This window comes from Phalacrocorax aristotelis, chromosome 3 (genome assembly GCF_949628215.1).
Source record: "Phalacrocorax aristotelis chromosome 3, bGulAri2.1, whole genome shotgun sequence".
Classification (NCBI taxonomy): Eukaryota; Metazoa; Chordata; class Aves; order Suliformes; family Phalacrocoracidae; genus Phalacrocorax; species Phalacrocorax aristotelis.
Genome location: NC_134278.1, coordinates 2,236,447 through 2,257,211, shown reverse-complemented (window position 1 = coordinate 2,257,211; position 20,765 = coordinate 2,236,447). Strand labels below are relative to the sequence as shown.

At 46.3% G+C, this 20,765-nt stretch overlaps 2 protein-coding genes across 2 annotated transcripts in view; one reads left to right on the top strand and one right to left on the bottom strand.

The window, feature by feature from the left end:
• The window catches only part of FZD3 (frizzled class receptor 3), a 60,447-nt gene extending 54,166 nt beyond the window's left edge, over positions 1–6,281 (bottom strand). The window contains exons 1-2 of the mRNA XM_075086495.1: positions 6,178–6,281; positions 554–1,073 (exon numbers count right to left, since the gene is read on the bottom strand). Of these exons, the coding sequence (XP_074942596.1) occupies positions 554–742 (189 nt within the window). The 5' untranslated portion in view covers positions 743–1,073; positions 6,178–6,281. The remainder of the gene's footprint in view (positions 1–553; positions 1,074–6,177) is intronic.
• A 166-nt stretch (positions 6,282–6,447) lies between these two features.
• FBXO16 (F-box protein 16) overlaps positions 6,448–20,765 on the top strand; it is a 42,573-nt gene continuing 28,255 nt past the window's right edge. The window contains exons 1-3 of the mRNA XM_075086479.1: positions 6,448–6,546; positions 13,347–13,489; positions 19,650–19,685. Coding sequence (XP_074942580.1) covers positions 13,394–13,489; positions 19,650–19,685 — 132 coding nt within the window. The 5' untranslated portion in view covers positions 6,448–6,546; positions 13,347–13,393. The remainder of the gene's footprint in view (positions 6,547–13,346; positions 13,490–19,649; positions 19,686–20,765) is intronic.

The window sequence follows — 20,765 nt, the reverse complement described above, 5'->3', positions numbered from 1 at the left end:
ATAGAACAGAAACAGGGTAACTAAATTGTCTGCAAGAGAACAGACCTTCTTGCAGCTGAGAAAGAGTTCTAATAAATGAGCAGTTTCCATTATTTTCATAGTATGTCTTATTACGTTCATTTTCTTTACACCAAATTTTAGGCGAGTCAGAAAAGGCCAAATATTACGAAGCCACCAAAGGACACAGCCTTCGGAACCAAAAATCTTCTGTTCATTGTTCAGTATGCTATTTTTCTGGCATTTAGTTGAGTGACAGACCATTCAAAATAAGCATTCTTCATCTGTCTAAATATTTAAAGTAACAGGCTAACACAAAACACACCCAGAGTATTTCACACTCAGTTATACTAAATTAGGCAAATTTTATAGTCGTACAATATTTTAGTATGTATTACATCTTATGCAAGTGGTATTTGGTTTTATGTTTGAAGTATTATCTTGATTTTTTCATTTTTATTTCTAATATAAATATCTTCCTTGACTCTGTTACCAATTATTTGTCAACTAAAGGCCAAAACCATATATATTGCTGAAAAACCAAAAATAGTCTTACCTCCATTGCTAATGCTGCTGTTTGCTGGTCATAATGATTCAGAAGATTAGGCATAAAGGTGGTATTGTAAGGCAGATCCTGGCACATCCGCAAGATGATGGGCTCACAAGAAAATAAACTGTGCCCTCTCGCATGCCCTACCAGAACATCCAAAAGCCAAAAGTAACAGAACATCCAGCTAACAGCCATCCTTCCACGCTGGGGACGGGGCCAGTTATCGAGCCCAGCCAGAAAGCTCTTTCAGCTCCTCAGGTACCCTCAGGTTTCACTTCAGTGGCGATATTTTCGCTCCTCGTTTAAGGTTCTTCAAAACTGGAATACTCTTTGCACACAACATTCTCAGCTCAGTCCAGAAGATAAAGTAGTTGAGACAGATGTGTGATCAACCCTAGCTTTTCTTTTCTCCGTACTACACAGCATGTATCAGGTTAAGGTATAAAACGTTTAACCGCATTCCCACACAATTGACCCCATCATGGCAGAGCAGCAGCCGAGTTAGGTTCTTCTTTTGTTAGGTGCCCTAGAATAAAAAAACAACAAACAGAATGCAGTCAAAAGCCTCGTAATTGATTAAAATATTTTAGCTCTAGATAACCTGGCAGACAAATTGCTTCCAGTTTTCATATGCACAACTAGAGGGCCCCTTGACAAGTTTTAATCCTGTTACAGGCTGCTTCTGGCGGAAAAAAGCCCCTATTCTGTAAACCTCAGGATGGTGAAAGAGGGGAATGTATTTACTATGAGGAAAATATTTTTGGAAAACCCCACACTTCAAATATAACCATGTGAATATTACACTTGCTGGCCACACTGAAACCAAGCTATTTGTGACTCAGCATCTCCACTGGTACATTCACAGCGATAGCATCTCCTTAGTTGCATGGCCTCGTAACTTCTGCTGCATAATTATAAAACAAAAACAAAGCAGTCGCCACCACCAATACACAAGCCCCAACTTGCAGTACTGAAGGCTACTGTTCTGCCCAACAAGCTACAGTCACGGTTTGGCTACCTGTGTTCAAATATGTAATTTTAGTCCAGTTGTAAACAGCTTTTTGTTGTCTCTAACCCATTTTGCTCGCACACATCTCGTCTTTTGCTCTCTGGAAACCATCATACCAGCTAAGGATAAGCCAGAAAACAGCATTCTTTGACCACCTCTTTCTCCACACGCTCTCGGAGATGGAAGCTGCAAAGGTAGCTACGTACGGTTGTTCTGCCAGTTCGACTCTACCCATAGAGCCAATTTAAACAGCAGCCATTCCTCAGGGCTGGATCTGCATTTTCTCAGCACTAAGGGGCTGGAGCAGAACGAGCAGAATGGGGACTCAGCATATTGTGCTCATCGACTGGAGAAACCAACTCGGAAACTGGAGGCTAAAGCATGGAAAAAGTTGAGAGAGCCGTAAGGGTACAAAGAGGTCCTTTTCATACAAAAATTTTGTCTTACAGCAATGAAATTTGCAAAACTCAGCCTCAAACCAACTGCTTTTAAAAAGTTATCGTTAAAGAAGGGAACAGGAAATTAAACATTCTGTTTGAACCAGAAAACCCCACGTACTCCATCAATGTTCCCCAGGGTAGGCAATCACAAATTTGAACAGGCTTCCAATCTTGAGAGAGGGTAATGTTTTTCCTTAGATATTCAGGAAGGGAAAGAAGTCCTCCACATCAGAGAGGGAAAAAGTTTTTCCATTCTCCCTAATGCAAACTTAGTGAGAGGGACAAAAGAGGAAATTACCAGGCTTCTGCTGGTATCAGCCGATCAAAGAAGTCATGCATGCACACTGTTGTTTACATAGGCCCATCTTATGGTCAGAAAAATTAAATACCATACACCTCTTTAAACCCTCATACACTTTGTGGGTTGGACTAGATAATCCTGAGAGGTTCCTTCCAACCTAAACAATTCTGTGCTTCTCTTTAAGATCACATGAGGCAATGTTTTTGGCTGTAGCTGTGCAAGACAGGCTGGTAAAAACAAACACACAAATAGGAAAAAGACCAGGATGCTAAACATAACCATGTTAAATTAAGTTCATTGACAACTTGCTTTCACAGGCTGCTTACTCTCTCTCAGCTAGTGCTGGGGAATCCGTGTTTGAAGCAGCATTGAAGTACAGAAGGAATATAAATAGTAAAACCATTCCAAACCTAGGAAAAATAAAACATGACCACAAAAAAGCAGAAATAAGAACTAGCTACACCTTAAGTTTGGTGGTAGAACCAACAAACACAGCTCAAATCACAGCATCTTCCTTATATTCCGAAGCAAGTGTTGCTGTCAAGAGCAGTGAACACACTGAATTGGAAAGATCAAAATTTGCCAAAATATACAAGACATGCTACATCTAAGCACACCTGATTTCAGTCCAATTTCAAGTTCATATGGCCGTGAAAACTATGACCTTCTGATCTAAGGAAGCCATTTCTTAGACTTATTTTTCAAAGAATACGGTGCCTCTTTCAAAAAAAACCCCAAAGGTCTGAACCAGCCCATCTTCCAAGCAGCTAACCCTGGGGGTTTCTGCATATTCTCACATCCTGACCAGGAGGTTACAAGTTAGAGACAGACAAAACCAATTCCTACTTCGTTTTGCACAAGGTGCCTAAACCCCTTTAAATCCAGTCCTTTGATTTTAACATTTTAATAATAGTTCCCCAAACTCAGGAAAAGAAGCCTTTTCAGTTCGTTGCCATCTCCCAAACCGGCCTCAAGCACATAGTTCTTCGCAAACATCTCGCCCACCAACTCGAAAAGACTGTATTCGAGAACTTCAGCAAAGTCAACTTGTAATGTGAGTTAGCAATTGACTTTTTAGCACACTCCCTGGAATTCAGGTGCCATTCCAGCAGCGATCAGCAGATAACGCTTCATAAGAGAGGTTCAGAAGCAACGTAAGATGAACTGTACTCGCACCAGGGATTGTGTTAAAGTTGGAAGCACAAGCGTTGGGCAAATCCAGGTCAGGATCTAGAGTCTTGGGAGAAACTCCAAGAACGCTACACACAAATCATCATATTAATGACATTCAAAGTAGAGACTCCAAACAAATCCACCCATCTTCTGCCTTCCCCACAACCTCAAACTGAAAAAAACATGCAAAAACCCAGACTCAATAAGCCACAAAAAGTTTTAACTGTGCAAAAAGCAGGAAAAAAAACATCATGTCCTTTCAGGACTTTTCCATTTTACGCTCAAGATCTTATTACTATATAGTATCATAAAGGAAATGAAGAATATATTTACTAGAGCCAGAAAAGAACACCAAATGATATAGCCTAGTCACCCAGTGCTCTTTCATGGTGGGGGGGGGAGGAAATCTAGGTGAAATTAAGGAAAAAAACCCAACCATATCATTGCGAAAGGAGACGGAAGTTTTGCAAATGAGCATATAGATGACCTATTAATTGGTGTAGACAGATGAATGCTGTAATAAGCAATCTTTAGTGTCAAGATAGTTTCTTACCACAGATCCAGTTCTGTATACTCTTTGTTAAGCCTCTACATAGGAAATTTTGTGGTTATTTTTGTATGTACATAAAAACAAAACAGAACACTCACGATGACACTGGGGATAAAAGAGGAGGAGGGGATACCTACCCACCTGCCCCAAGGCGCTGCAAAAAAAAACTGCGGGCAAAAGGGGTAGGAAACAGCTAGTTTGTTAGTGTGGTTATGGATTTGGAAGTTATTTATAATCACAGGATCCCATCCAATTCCTGTTGTAAAGGATAACTTAAGACATATATAGGAAACTACTATAAGGAGTAAAAATCATTACATTAAAAGGGTTGACTCCCACAAGTGAAATTTCTTTTCTCCAAATAAATATTGAAGTTACTAAGGGGCGAAAAGAAGGGGGCAATGAGAAAAACTCATCATACTTTCGGAAGAAAGTCTGTAGGTGGATTAACTCACGGTTATCTGCCCCAGAGGAATGAGGTGATAAAACAACAAACTAGACTCCTCCTGTACAAGTGAGAAGGCGAGAGGAGAATGTCACCTTAGTCATTCCCCACCCAGTTCTGACCACGGAGAAAGGAAAGGAACTCATTCAATGCATACAAGCACTGGCAGCGTTTCCCCAACCCATTCCCACCCACATGAAGGCACAAAAGGAGAATACATTATTCTCCCAACTCCATTTTAATTAGTCAGTGGGAAAGAAACTCCAGTGCTGTACTCCCCTGTTCCACTTCTGTTACGTGTTAAGGAAGAACCACACCATAATCCCCCACATCCTCTATTTCAATTAGGAGACCACGGAGAAAAGAGGGCACATGCTACGCTCTCCTACTCTTCCACGCTCCTCCTCACTGTACTACAGGGCAGAATGAAGAAAGATACAGAGTAGCTCCTCTTCCCCTCTCCCTCCGTACAGCGACACCGCGACAGTCCCGGCTCCACTGCCAGCAAGGACAACGGAAAGGCAGAAACCCTTTCTGGTTAGATTCTCCACCGATATGGAGGGACAGGTCTAGCATCCCTCTCCGCTTGAGTTCATATTGCATGGCAAGCTAAAGGAACTGGAGAGGGAGCTCGCTATCACCCCTCTCAGATTGGAAAAGGAGGTAGGGTACAGACTGAACTAGCATCCCCTTTCCCCTTGAATCCTCGCTGTGTTTTAAAGGCAAAAGGAACAAGTGCACACACGGGACTAGCATCCTCTTGGATTCCTGCTGCACTGCAAAGGAAAAGGAAGGATATATACATACATAAGGCTAGCACCCCTTCCCCCTGCATCCCCACTGCATTGCAAAAGGAAAAGGAGAGTGCGTGGACAGAGCAAGCATCCCCTTGGGTCCCTGCTGCACTGCAAAGGGAAAAGGGTGAGGGAGGTGCACATGGGACTAGCATCCCTTTCCTCCCGGGTCACTGCTACAGCACTGCAAAGAGAAAGGAGGGAAGCGTGGGACTGGCAACCTCTCTGGTCCCCAAGGCACTGCAGATGAAAAGGTGTGTGCGGAGGGAGGGATGGCATCCCCTCCTCCTCGGGTCCTCAGCTGGGGAAAAGCGAGGCAGTATGTCCCCTCTCCTCCGAGTCCAGCGCTGCAAAGGGAGATGCAAGGGGAAAGGGGGAGAGGATGCACATGGGCTAACACCCGTCTCCCCCGGCTCCCAGGGCGCTGCGAGGGGAAGGGCGGAGAGTACCTGGGACTCGCACCCCGCTCCCCTTGGGTCCCCAATGGGCTGCTACGGGAAAGGGAGGGGAAACGCATGGGACGAGCATCCCCTTCTGCGGGGGAACGGCCCTGCCGGCGCACTGGTAGGGAGAAGGGCAGCGGGAATGCAGGGGACCAGCATCTCCCGGCCCCGGGGCGCTGCTGAGGGAGAGGGGGTGGATCCAGCACCTCCATGTCGCTCCGCGGAGGACGAGACAAGCATCCCGTGTCCTTTGGGCGCCCGCCGCACCGGAGCGGGGGGACTCCACGCTCCTCTCGCTCCCCCGCCCCGAGGACGCTTCATGGCCGGCCCCCGCAGCCCCGTCTCCCGGAGCGGGTGTCTCTGCCCCTGGCGAGCGAGGCGGCCGCCGCGGGGCTGAAAGAACGACATCCCTGAGGGAAACCCCCTGCCCATCTTCACGCCCAGCCCCGCCCGGGGACCGAGGCCCCGCCGTTACCTCAGCGCGGGGTCCCGCCGCTGCGGCCCCGCGTCTTCCCTCAGGTGGCGGTGGCGGAGGCAGCGGCCGCGCCTCCTCCTCCCGCCCGACCCCGCCGCAGCGCCGGCCCCGCCCCTCGCCTCCGCCCCGCCCCCTTCGTCCCGTCACGCCCCACCGCGCCCCGCCCCTCTCCTTGCCCAAGCGAACGAACCAATCAGAAGGAGCCGGGCAGGTTGCTAGGTAGATCGGGAGCTCCGGCCGTTCTGCCTTCGCGTCCCTCCGCCCGGGTAGGATCTGATTGGCTGGTGCCCTTCCCGGGGGTTGCCATAGCGACTGGAAGCGGGCCTGCGGGAGGAGCAGGCCGCGCCGCCCGCGGCGGGGAGGAGGCAGGTGAGGGGCGGCCCGGCCCGGCCCGGCCCCAGTTCGGGGTGACCGAGGTCTGAGGGGGCCACGGGGTGTGCGGATCCCCTGGGAGAGCGTGGCGCACAGCGGGGGAGGGGGGGGACGGGGGGGGAGGCGTGAGCTACAGAGCTGCCAAGAGGATCGGGGACTGGAGCATCTCCCTTGTGAGGAAAGGCTGAGAGACCTGGGGCTGCTCAGCCTGGAGAAGAGAAGGCTGAGGGGGGATCTCATCAGTGCGTAGAAATATCTAAAGGGTGGGTGTCAAGAAGATGGGGCTGGACTCTTTTCAGTAATGCCCAGCGCCAGGCCAAGGGGCCACGGGCACAAGCTGGAACACGGGAAGTTCCACCTGAACATGAGGACAAACCCCTTCCCTGTGCGGGTGCCAGAGCAGGGGCACAGGCTGCCCAGAGAGGCTGTGGGGTCCCTTCCCTGGAGACATTCACCCCGCGCCTGGACGCGGCCCTGTGCCCCTGCTCTGGGTGTGCCTGCTCCAGCAGGGGTGGGACGGGATGAGCTCCAGAGGGCCCTTCCAACCCCCACTGGTCTGGGATTCTGTGATTGACACCACTGGAGAGGGGAGATCACTGCTTTACTGGATCAAAGAGTGTACTGGTCCTTTGCAGCTGAGTGATGCTGTGGGGTGATGGGATAGGATGGGATGGGATGGGATGGGATAGGATAGGATAGGGTATTTCGGCTGGAAGGCACCTACAACAATCACATAGTTCAACTGCCTGACCACTTCAGGGCTTAACAAAAGATAAAGCATGTCTTAAGGGCATTGTCCAAATGCCTCTTAAACACTGACAGGCTTGGGGCATCAAACATCTCTCCAGAAAGCCTGTTCCAGGGTTTGACCACCCTCTTGGTAAAGAACTGCTTTGTAACGTGTAGTCTGAACCTCCTCTGACACAGCTTTGAGCCATGGTTCTGAAGGGAATGGGCATGGAAGCTAAAGCAGCACAGCAATGGCATAGGTATGAAGGAGCACAAGAGATTTTGGGTCTGTGGGTCAGTGGAGGGTATTTCCTCTGGGGTGGAGGTGCCGGTGCCTTGGTGGGCATCGTGGACAAGGGAGGAACACAGCATTATTTATTCACTGCCTGGGGTAAGGGGGATTGTAGTGGTACTCAAATGTTCAATCCTTTTGCACAGGGATATTTCTAGCACGCCCTGGCAGGGGTAAGGGTGTTGGTTTTGTGCAGTGCAGGGTGCACAGAGGTGATGGTGCTGGGCAGAGGCAGAAACATCAGTGGCACAAGGTGCTGCAGGTGTTTGGGTGTATCATTGTGGCAATGCCATGCTCTGGGCATTTATTGATGCTGTAGCACTGGTCACTGGGTGAGCAATGGGCTGATGGGTCGGGCTCAGAGAGTCAAAGTACATTGGGATGGTGGCCAGTCACTAGCGGGGTTCCACTGGGATCCGTCTTGGGGCCGGTGCTCTTTAATCTCTTTGTTAATGACTTGGATGCAGGACTGGAGGGAACACTAATGAACTTTACTGATGGCACAAAGCTGGGGGGAGCTGTTGGTGCTCCCAAGGGCAGAGAGGCCCTGCAGAGGGGTCTGGACACACCGCAGAGCTGGGCAATCACCAGCCGTAAGGAGTTTTAACAAGGGCAAGTACCGGGTTTTGCCCCTGGGGCAGGGCAGCCCCGGCTGTACAGACGCCTGGGGAATGAGGGGCTGGGGAGCAGCTCCCCAGGGAGGGACCGGGGGGCTCTGGCCGACGGCAGGTTGAACACGAGCCACCAGCATGCCCTGGCAGCCAAGGGGGCAACCAGGGGGCACCGAGCCCTGCATCGCAGCCAGGTGAGGGGGGGGATTGTCCCGCTCTGCCCCGCGCTGGGGCGGCCTCACCCCGAGTGCTGTGGGCAGCGTTGGGCGCCGCAGGACATTGGGGGTATAAAGGTACTGGAGAGTGTCCCGAGGGGGCCGCGGAGTTGGGGAAGGGTTTAGAGGGGAAACTGTACGAGGAGCGGCTGGAGTCCCTTGGGTTGTTCAGCCTGGAGCAGAGGAGGCCGAGGGCAGCCCTCATGGCGCTCTGCAGCTCCCTCCCGAGGGCAGGAGGAGGGGCAGGGCTGGTCTCTGCTCTCTGGTGACCAACGCCAGGGCCCGAGGGAATGGCAGGGAGATGTGCCAGGGGAGGGTTAGGCTGGGCATTAGGGGAAGGTCCTTCCCCCAGAGGGTGGTGGAGCCCTGGCACAGGCTCCCCAGGGAGGCATCACGGCACCAGCCTGGCGATATTCAAGCAGCACTTGGACATGGCCCTCAGAGACACGGTGTGAATTTGGGGTGTCCTGTGCAGGGACAAGAGCTGGGCTCGATGGTCCTTGTGGGTCCCTTCCAGCTCAGGGCATTCTGTGATTCTGTGATTCATTCTATGATTCTATGGTACCACAAAGATCCTCGAAGCCAGCTGGGCAAACATCCATGCCAGGGTCACAGAGCCTTCCGCGGGGCTGGGGACAGCCATGAGAAGGCTGATGCAGTAGCCGGGAGCACTGGCAATATCATGCAGTCGGAGCGGACGTGTTAACTGAGGACAGGGCGTGACTGTGCAAAGTGCAGGTGACAAATGTGGAAGGCTGGATGATATCAGTGCTTTGCAGCTTGTGGGTTAAGGGCTAGCTAGAGGGAAAGGAGGAGCGCAGTATTGGCCTCCTTGTTGTAAATCATTGCACATGTGCACTTAGCCTCCTGCCCTTCTCCTCTTGTCATCTTTCTGGGCGTCCCCCTGCATACAAGGATCTATTTCACGTTATCTTTTCCACTCGGAGTTATCCTCTTGTATTTTTTCCATTCTGAATGCCCTACAGTTTGGCCTACATTCTAGATTGTTTTTGTATTACTACTGTTTAAAGCATTTCTTCCATAGCATCAATCATTACACTATTTATTGTTGATACAATAATTGACAATAAAAATTACTTTCCTGTCTAAGCTTGAGATTAATTCAGTTAAATTCTGTTTATTCACAACTGAACTCATCAGCTATGCCATAGTTGTCACATGATTAATGTGATTAGGCTCTTTCTCTGCAAAACGTATTCCTAAACCTCTGAATGCACCAGGCTCTGTTGAACCACAGAGGCTTACTGCTATAGAGATGTGGTCAAAAACATTAATAAAGCGGGTTTGCTTCTGAAGGACTCATTTTGAGTATGGTTTTCACAAACCTCTGGAATGGCATTCCAGAGGGTTAAGCAGAGATTAACCCAGCTAAAGGAAATTATTCCAATGCCCCTAGTTAATATGATATGATCATTAGGTATTGTTAATCTTTCTTAAATGCAATCACATTTTTTTAAACCAAGGGCTTGACCCAACTTGTACTGAAATCAGAGAAAGTATTTCCATTGGCTTCAGCAGGATTTCGATTAGTCTTGAAATTGTCTTGCTGTTAGACAGTGCCATCCGTCTTTCCTGCCCTATGAAATTAAGGTATGTCTTCTCAAAAAGCACAAATCTCTTGGATCCCCACTCAGTATATCCTTTCATTTGAGCTGTGAACCATTCCTAGGTACTCTCTGGCTGCAGCAACCCAGGCGGTTTTGCTCTTTAACATTTGCGCTCTGCCAGGCTCACCAGCTCTCTGCAAACTGTGTAAGATAACTCCAGCTTTGAAACAGCTGGAGATCTCTGACCAACTTGGGGTGAAGTTAATCAAACATGACTAGCTTGAAAACATTGTATATACTCACAAAACTTGGCCTTTCCCCAGTCTTTCTACCAAATCTCTTTCACACTGGTATTTGCTATGTATGCCGTCTGGTCCTACATTGCCTTTTTATTTTTCCTAGAAGGATAGTAGCAAATTTTTTTAGCGTCATGTGTCAGCAGCTTTTCCTCTTTGGGTAGTGAACCAACATTTTCCTTCTGTATATCTAAAGTTTCATTTCTTGTTAACCTCATCTCTCGTCTCTCGCTGGTTGAGTGTTTTCAGATCAGCTGAGGTTGATGAATTTCATCCCAGGATACACGAAGAACAAGGTGGAGCAATCTCTGGAATGTTATTTTGGGCAGCCAGTGCAAAGATAACGACTATTGCAGAAGAAAAGTGGGGCCCTGGCTGAACAGCCTGACAATCGCCGGTCTGCACAGTACACTGGCTGCCTTTTAATGCATGCTGAGCAAGCTGCTGCAGCCGCCTCAGTATCATGTCATCGATTAACTCTGATCAGGGTTACTCCAGGCTGTTAATCCTGTCAGGGGTAGGGAGTTCATGGTGAAGACAAGAAGTGCAAGTTTTCCTTTGGGGAGCAGGCAGCTAAGTTGTAGTTGGTAAACCAAGTCTCTTCTTGAAGGCCTATAAAGAATTTGCAGTCCATTTTTCAGGCTAGCTGCATGTTACAAGTAAGGTGCTTCTAGATTTTCTAACGCTGCCGGCTCCTCTGATGCATCCCATGAAATTCAAGGCTACCTAATAAGTAAGTGTACTGAGTCCCGGCATGCAGAGCGTGACTTTGAGGAACCCCGGTAAAACACATGCTCTAAAGTGACGCTGCATAGTCCTGACTTCACCAAAGAATTCATCCTGTAAACACACGCAGTTGGGGTTGGACTTGGGGTTGCCTCCCACCCCTCATCGCCATTTTGAGCGCAGCTGGGGAGACGAGGAGCTGAGCGGAGGGTGGTTGTGTGATGTGGTAGCAAAGGGGTAGCGAGGGAGGGATGGTGGGCCGGCACATTGTATGTGAAGTTGAAATGTTTGCCTCTGCGCACCTTTTTGCCTGATGGTACCTGCCTCTGCAGCCCCGTTTCCACATCGTGCTTGAACGTCGAGTGCAATTCAGGCAGTTTTGTGGCACATGCAGCTGGGAATATGTGGCTCAGTGTGTTCTGAGCCACATTTTTGGCACAAAAGGTGCACAAGAGGGTCCAGAGGCATGACTGTCTCTTTGAGCTATGAGCTGCTAACACGCCGGTGCATAGAGGTGCTTTGTGAACACGGCTGCTCCAGCACCAAGAAAGGATGTCTGCGTAGGGAAACTGGAACGTGAATCCAGGGCTGGGAGTGTGCCGTAGTGACAACTGATGTTTTTGTGACTAATGTAGAAGGTTGTCCCTGAAAAACAGGACATGGTTGCCTGAACCTGTTTTTTTGGCAGTGGAGCTGTTTCTCTAGCTTGTAATGTTGTATTTCTGCGCATTGAAAAGGGCAGGGGCCTTGCAGGAAAACAAAGGAAACCAAAACCTACCCAGTAAGTGATCCCATCGTAATGCATATCCCAAATGCTCCTACTCAGTTGCACAAGAAGCCTCTAACATTGGTCAACTACAGAATATGAGGCTTTGAAACCTTAGTCAGTCTTTTAGCTTTCAGTGGCTTCTCTGTGGGAAGTTAAAATTGCAGTATGCAGACAATAAGGTATTTAAGGATCTCTAGCAAAAAAAAAAAGGAGAGAAAGAACTCAGATTCTTGTAATGAACTGATTTCCCAACCACGGACCATACTACATCTCCAGATGCAGGGATAAAGATGTAACATATTTTTCCCTTTTTTTTTCTCTTTATATTTCTTTGATTCCATAATAACTTAGGAAAGAAAGGGAAGAACAACTAATCAAAAAGGTGATGTGCCCAGACAGATCCTGCAGTGGGTTTTGAAGATTAATCTTCCATTGATATAGACAGGAATTTTGTCTGGGTAAGGAATGGAAGACTGGGCTTTCGTGATGATTTGTCTTGTGAGCCTCAGAGCTGCATTATCTAGAAAGGTCCTTTTGCTGGGTGGGTTTTGAGGTGCTTGGGTTCAGGGTAGGCTGGCAACACAATATTGGAGTTACTTAGTGGATATGCCTTTTCTTTTATTCCAAAAGACCTAATATTCACCTTGCTACCATGAAGCTTTAAAGCGATCTGAAATGTTTACAGAAAAAATTGCCGAGTAACTACTTGCAGGGAACTGAGATATTTTTTAATGCAGTAAAGAACTGACGTGGTTTCCAGGCTGCTGCAGCTTAAGCCTGCAGTCTGGAAATTGGATGCCTGAGGTGAGCAATGACATTATCCCGCTGAATCCAGCTGCAGGATAGAAGATGAAGGAAAAAAAGCTTTTCCTATGTTTGGGCAAGAATTTATGAAGAAATTACTTTGTCTGAACAAAGTCTAGTTACTTGGTGTCACAAAAGGGAAGGGAAAATCTTGTTAAATATTCGATTTACTTCATGTAGAAGTTTTTGTTTCAAAGAGCAGCACAGACAGTCCAAACCAATCTGCCTGAACACAGGACCCTGAGAGATTTTCAGTAAATTCTGAGCCATTCTGGATTTCATTCTTTCAGTTAAGTGTTAGAGAAACAAATTGGCCCTTTGAGACTTGGCATTCTATGCCCATCAAAATCAGTAAAACAGAGCTAGTGTCACTTAAGTAAATACACAAGTTTTCTCTAATTTTCAGTGCCAACAACTGGAAAGGGGAATTTCATGTACTTTCTAGCGTGCTGCAAATACCCTGTTGTGATAACCTGTTTGTCATAGCAAAAATCAAAGGCGTATTCAACAACATTTGTGATGGGGAAGACCTGCTTAATTCTTAATTATTTATATGTCACTAGTGCACAGAGATTCTGTCAGGAAATCTGGCCTTTACTGTCACAGTTCCTGTGGGCACATCAAATGAAAGGCCTTACCCTAACTGACTTTCAGATAATTTTACTTGTGTCATTGCTATGCTTTAAATAATTGGATTCCTTCTTAAAATTATTTACTTTTCACTAACATACTGTAATGGAGTAGCACAGAGATAATGCTGGTTCTTTGTTCTGTTCGATTGTTGTAGCCATTGGTGCCGACAAGACGTCAGAGGACCCACCATCTCCTCTATCTATGGCATTTGCACCTCCTAGAAACATGGATGGCCCCAAGCTACAGACCAAGATGAGCACATGGACTCCACTGAACCATCAACTCATGAATGACAAGGCAAGTTCCATGCAGATGGGTTAAATTCAAAGAATCACAGAATTGTTGAGGTTGGAAGGGACCTCTGGAGAACATCTAGGCCAACCCCTCCAGGCAGTCACCTAGAGCATTTGCTCAGGATCTTGTCCAGTCAGGTTTTGAATATTCTCAATTCCCAAGGCAAATTCTCAGGTTCACTTCAAAAATTCTCAAGTCCTAGAAAAATTTAACTTATGGAATCATAGGATCATAGAATCATTTAGGTTGGTAAAGACCTTTAAGATCATCGAGTCCAACCATTAGCCCAGCACTGCCAAGCCCACCACTAAACCATGTCACGAAGCGCCACGTCTACACATATTTTAAATAGCCCCAGGGATGCTGACTCGACCGCTTCCCTGGGCAGCCTGTGCCAATGCTTGACAATCCTTTAGGTGGAGAAATTTTTCCTAACATCCAATCTAAACCTCCCCTGATGCAACCTGAGGCTGTTTCCTCTCATGGATTGCTTGTTACTTGGGAGAAGAAACCAACCCCCACCTTGCTACAACCTCCTTTATGATTTTTGCCTGTGTAGGTCATGAGTAATGGAACAAGAACATAAAGGTTTTGCTTACTATTAGAAGTATGTATATATCAAACACACATACAGACTTTATTCTGAATACATATACATAAAAACTAATAAGTTATGTAAAAACTGAAAGTCCTAATGTACATTGTTTAAAGCATTCAAGTATTCAGTTCAAGTATTGTTATTTTACCAAATCAGTTGTTTTTAAACAAAAAAAAAGTGTATTTAATTGTTAGTGAAAGTTGCCAAATTATTCCTTTTTTCTGCTCCAGAAGAGTTTAGTTTAGCTTCAGAGCAAACTGAGCATCAATGTAGGTTTCTGAGAGGCTGATGTGCTCCATCTCAGCTCGTAGGAGAGACCTTGGTACCCATGCTCTGGCTTCTCGGCTAAGCTTGGCAGTGATGAGGCTAGCTTGATATTTTGGAAACTGAAGTGATGCACTCAATTTATAAATAACAAGATGCATTTCCTAACCTCCCACTCTGTATACTATATCTGGGATCTGCTAATGTAACTGAGGGGGTTTTGGCTCATGTATCACCAGGATCATATTCCTCCCTCACAATACAGTTTAAATTTCTGTTGATGATTCATAGAATTTGATCCACAGAAGGCCATTACGTCATGTAGTCTGGCTTCCTGGATTTCTTGGGCCCTCTTGTTTCGCACAGTTCTCCCAGTCTTGAGCCCAGTAACTAGAGTTTGGCTAAAATATATCTCTCACGAAGATATCCAGACTTCCTTTGGGGTCAAGGACCTTCATCCCTTATGAAATGAAAATGTCATCACTTCCCTAATAATTTTCTCAGGATTAATCCCCTATACCATTAAAAGATAAAACCTTGTCTCCTGTCTGAATATCTCTAGCATTAGCTTCCATCATTTAAATCTTCCCTGCTAGCTTATTAAACTCTTTTGTAACCAGTATTTTTCTCTTGTGGAAGGACTTTTACCCTGCTTCAAGCCAACACTTGAACTTTTTTTGATAAACTAAACAGATTGAGCTCTTTGAAGTCCTTTCAATCTGGCATATTCTCCAGCCTTTGAATCATTCTAATGTCTCTTTCCTACACCCTTTAAAACATATTTTTACAGATGTACATCACCGTGCAATAAAGTATGATCTAACTTGAAATAAGGCTGTGGGTAAAGCCATCCTTTTCCACCTTCTTAATTCTCTGCTCCTTAGGCAGTCTGATGCTGCATTGAGCTGCAGCAAAACTTTTAGGAGCTCATATTGGATCGTTGTATATTCCAGTGCTTAATGATGCTCCAGGTAGGAAAGAATATCCCATAAGCTCCCAGACCTGTGCTCAGTCATGATAAAAAGCGTTTGCTCGTTTCTGATCCAGGTTTAACACACTGACCTGCCTGAAACTCCTCTTTGTAAATCACTATAATGCTCCGCAGTGTTAGCAGGAAAAAAGAAACAGTTGCAACAAAAATATTGCTGACAGCTGAGATCAGGAGATAATCAAATTATTATCTATAGGGAGCTAGCGAGTGAGAAGGCGCCATTTTCATACAATCATATATCTGCTCATTTCTGCAGTCTTGAGTTAAGAGAAAGCATGAAGAGAGAAAATAATTTATAGATAAAAGGTACGTGACAAGCAGTGAGAAGATGAAAGCATAGAGAGAAGGGATGCCTAAGAAATGCACTTGTTAGTAGAACAGGCAACGAGGGGCAGGACTGGTGGGAATTCAGAGCTGATCCAAGGCAGAAGCATTAAAGCTTCATCTAAACCATTGTTAGGAGCGGGCCCAAGAACAGTTAGAGGCATAAAATTGCTACCTGTCTAATTTTGGGTTGTCCTGGGGGAACTCCATTCCTGTAGATTTCCCTGGATTTTCAAACATGCTTAAGAGTACACTCATCTGCATTGTTGGTAGGACCCAGCTCCCTCCTGCCTATGGCATGTCCCGAGTCCTGCTGCCTCCATCTATGGTTTTCTGCCCTTACAGCAGCTGTTAGAACAGAAGAGACAATCCAGGGTGTTACGACTGGGACATGGGCAGTCGTGATTGTTTTAAAGCCAGGATCACCGTCAGGGACAGGCCAAAGGCAGAATTAGGAACCACCAGGAACAGATGAAGAAGCCAGAATTAGGAAACCTCAAACTATGCAGCATTCATTGTCAGAAAATCAGAGGTGGAGTCTTGGATATGCCAAGGTTGTCCTACAGCTAAGGATAAAGTAAAGGTAGGAGGCGGGGCAGCCTGCTTGCCGGCAGCAAAACTGGACAGACTTCAGCATCAGTCGTGCTGAGTGCAGGGTTGTGCTGCCTTTAAGGAAGGGCTGGAAGTCGGGACATGATTTGCCTTCTGCTGGGCAGTAATTCAGGTGTGGGGTAGGAGAACCCCCAGTGGCATTTGCAGCAAAGGGTGGAGGGATTTGCCAGACAGCCTTGAACTTGAGCTTATTTAAAACTACCTGAAGACATGGATGTGAGATGGCAGATCTCTGGAGCAACCTAGGCCTCAGGCTGCATCCAAGGCCAGCCAGCTTAGGCACACGATAGGTATAACTCCAAGGCCTTGGAGGAGAGGACAGTAAATATGGGCTTGATTAAGGCAGTGGATGATTATACCAATTTTGGGGCACTCTGCTGCTAATTAATGCTTCCAAGCGCCTGAAGTAGGCAGAACTTTGTCTGACAGAGTTGGCTCAGATGCATTTCCAAGAATGCTGAAAGCAAATATGTGACTTTCTTTGATCAAAGACCATTAACGTTGCTCTCAGTTATATAAATAGTTCCCTGTTTCACTTGAATGATCCAACCCAAAACATAGATCTTTGACTATTCATCAGTTGCTTGTGGCAAATCCTTTTCCAAGTTCAGCTTGTTAGTTGTTTGGTTTTGTTTTGTTTTTTTTTTACTTTGCCAAGTGTCCCACATGCAAATAAAGCAAATAATAACTGTCAACATACAAATGAAAGAAATGTCATTTTCCAGCCCTTGCAAGAGACACTCCTGCTGAGAGAGACAGCGCTAACGCTGTCAACTGCTGTACCAGGCATCAGCACTGATAATGTCTTTCTCTGCAGGAATCTTCTTTGCAGGCTGTCATAGCAATAACATGTTTGGGGTTTATAATGATCAAGCATGTTTTCCTAGTTGTGGTTAATAGCTGTTTTTATGTGCAGTTATAAGCTGGGCTTTTTTCCTCTTTCATCTGTCTTCTGGAAAAATAATCTACAGCATTTCCTCATTTCCCAGGTCACAATCCAGAGTACAGAAGGCAGTTTTGTGGTAGTGGGGAGCCATGTGCTAGTGCTTTCAGGTCTAGTTCCCTATGGATAAAGGTCAACGTGATAAATCCTGCACTGTATTTTGATACTGATCATCCTTCTTGTTAGATGTCATTGTAAAGTGGCCAGGGAACAAAGACTGGCCTTACTATCTTACTCCTAATCACAGAATCACAGGTTGGAAGGGACCTCAGGGATCATCTAGTCCAAATGGTCTTGCCATGTTAAGATTGAAGCCATCACGAGGGCTGTGTGTTAGCTACCCATGCTGTAGCCGTTCTAGGAGACTTTTGACTAACTTCACTAGGTTTTTGAGGACCCAATGTCTCCAACTTAGGAGAAATAAAATTTCTAAAATAAAGAGGTGGGAAGCCCAGCTCCTGGTCTCACCAAAGCACATGAGACACCACGTATCACTGCACGGCCAAGGGAGTAGAGCGCTACGTTGGCACATTGTGTGTGCAGCAGCTGCAATGAAGGTAGCTGAAGATGAGAGGTAGAACATTACAGCCAGTCTGCAGAGCTGTCCTTCAGAGAGGTACACACATAGCCCCTGAACTTTAGGGATTCTTCTTCAGTTAAAGGAATCTTCCACAGGAACCAGCCTATAGAGTTGAAGAAGATCAGGAAGAAGTAGATGAGGCCTTCCTTGGACAACTGGTAGGAGCCTCATGTTCACAGGCCTTAGTCCTCATCGGGAACTTTACCCACCCTGATATCTGCTGGAAGGGCAATACAGCAGGGCATCTGCAATCCAGGAGCTTTCAAGGGTGCATTGATGATAACTTCCTGACACAGGCCATCAAGAAACCAACAAAGGAAGGTGTTCTGCGGCACCTCACGTTTACAAAGCAGGAAGGACTGGTTGGGGATGTGAAGGTCAGGGACAGTACTGGTGGCAGCGACCAGGAGATGATGGAGTTCAGGACACCGAGAGGAAAGAGCAAGACAAATAGCAGGATCACAACCCTGGACTTCAGGAGAGCAGACTTTGACCTCTTCAGGGATCTATGTGGAAGAATCACACAGGATGTGGCCCTGGAGAGGTCCAGTAAAAACTGAATGGTTTTCACACTTCAGTAAGGCTTTCAGTACTGTCTACCATAACATCCTCATAGACAAGCTGAAGTATGAGTGGAGAGCGAGGTGGATTGAAAACTGACTGACTTATTGGCCTCAAAGGATTGTCACCAGCAGCACAAAGTTCAGCTGGAGGCCAGTCACTAGTGGAGTATGCCAGGGGTTGACACTGGGGCCAGGATCATTTAAAATCTTCATTAACAACTTGGATGATGGGGCAGAGTGCACCCTCAGCCAGTTTGTAGATGACAGAATTGGGAGGAGTAGTTGATAGACCAGATGTTTGTGCTCTCATAAATCATAGAATCATAGAACAGCCCAGCTTGGAAGGGACCTGAAAAGATCATCTGGTCCAATCTTTTGTGGGAAAGGGAGCCTAGATGAGATTATCTAGCCTCCTGTCCAGTCGTGTCTTGAAAACCTCCAGCGATGGGCACTCCACCACATCCCTAAGCAGGTTGTTCCAGCGATTAAGAGGGACCTTGACAAGCTGGAGAAATGGACTGACAGTCTGGAAGGCAGCTTGGGAGAGAATGACCTGGGTGTCCTGGTGAATACTAACTGGGCCCCGATCCAGCAAAGAAGGCCACCATCATCCTGGGCTGCATTAGGAAGAATGTAGGTGCTAGGTCAAGGGAGATGATCCTTCCCCTCTGCTCGGCACTGGTGAGGACAGATCTGGAATGCTGTGTCCATTTCTGGCCTCCCCAGTACAAGAAAGACAGGGACTTAGTGGAGCAAAGCCAGTGCAGGGCCGCAAAAATGATTAAGGAATTGGAGAACCTGATGTATAAGGAAGGGTTGAGAGATCTGAGGTTGTTCAGCCTTGAGAAGAGAGGCTTGTGGAGGGCCTTATCAATGTGTATAGATATCTGATGGGAGAGGGTAAAGAAGACAGAACCAGACTCTTTTTGGTGGCATCTGGTGAAAAGATAGGAGGCGATAGCCACAAATTGAAATACAGGCGATTCCATTTAAATGTAAGAAAAAAATGTTCTTACTGTGGGTCACACACTGTAACAAGTTGCCACAGAGGTTGTGGAGTCTCCATCCAAGAAGATACTCAAAACCCATCTGGACGTGGCCCAAGCAACCTGCTTTAGCTGACCCTAGCAGGGAGTTTGGACTAAAGGATCTCCACAGGTTTCTTCTAAACTCTTACATTCAGCGATTCTGTTTATATTTTGTAGATTGTTTTTCAAGCTGCATTTTTCGTAGGACGTATTGAATCCCCTTTAAGTATTCTCTTTATTTGCATGTGTATGTTTTATAGGTGTTTGAAGAAAGAAGAGCCCTGCTTGGAAAATGGGTAAACTTTTCTCTTTAAATACAAATTTAAATATAGCTGGATTTCTGAACTGATCGAGATTACTATAATGGGAATGTAAAACTTATCCTATTTTGACAAAGGGATTCATCTTCCTGATGCAAAAGTGAGCTGTAACTGTTCTACTTTTGAGGAAGGTAAAGGTGTAAATTCCCTCATTGACCACATTCTGTAAGTTCTGAACTTGGGAAATCACAGTCCGTCATTGTAATGATCTGAAATGGGATAAGAAACCCTGGGAAAAGTCTGTGAAGTCTTCAAAGAAGATACTGGATGTTTAGGTATTGCCATTGCCTGCTAGCAGGTCTTTGAAACCTGTAGTAAATGGCATGTTATCTACCAAGTGCACACATATGGCTCCTAATGCTGTAATCATTGAGCACCTCACAATTTCTTACTGCCATTATCTTCACAGCTCCAACGTGAGACAGAAAAGTGCTGTCACCCTGTTTTGCAGATGAAAAAATGAGGCACAGAAAGACATGAGATAGGATTTGTCTGCCCCAACCACAAATGACTGCAAGTTAGGCATTCAGGATGGGGTTTCTCTGGCTGGGTGTGTATGTCTGAAATATAATATTTAAGTCTGGCTGGTCTGGTCATCACAGGCTCCTTGCAGAGTCACCAGAGAGAATGTGGTACTTCCAGAGAGTAATTCATCTCACTTAATGTAGGGTGAAAGATCAGCCCTTTAGAGTTGCCCATTTCTTTCTATAGCCTATGAAGGAGGTCACTGGTCGCTGCTTGAAAGGAATACAACTCCAGCTGACCTACCCAGGAAGCTGATGGCAGAGCGTGCAATGGCACAAGATTTGCCCTAAAAAATTCAGCCCTTAAATACCACATTGTGCTTTTTTTTTATATGGCAAAATCCCTTGGCAGGCCATTATGGGGCAGCAGCCGCAATCTGCTCAGTCTCCTCTGCAACCAGGAATAACATTGTGATAAATGAGTGAATTCAGCTGAATGTATTCATGTGGCTTGGTAGGAACTGTATGGTTGAGCCCTGTGCACATCTTTATAAATGGAACCAAAGAAACAGTTACATGGTCACATATGATA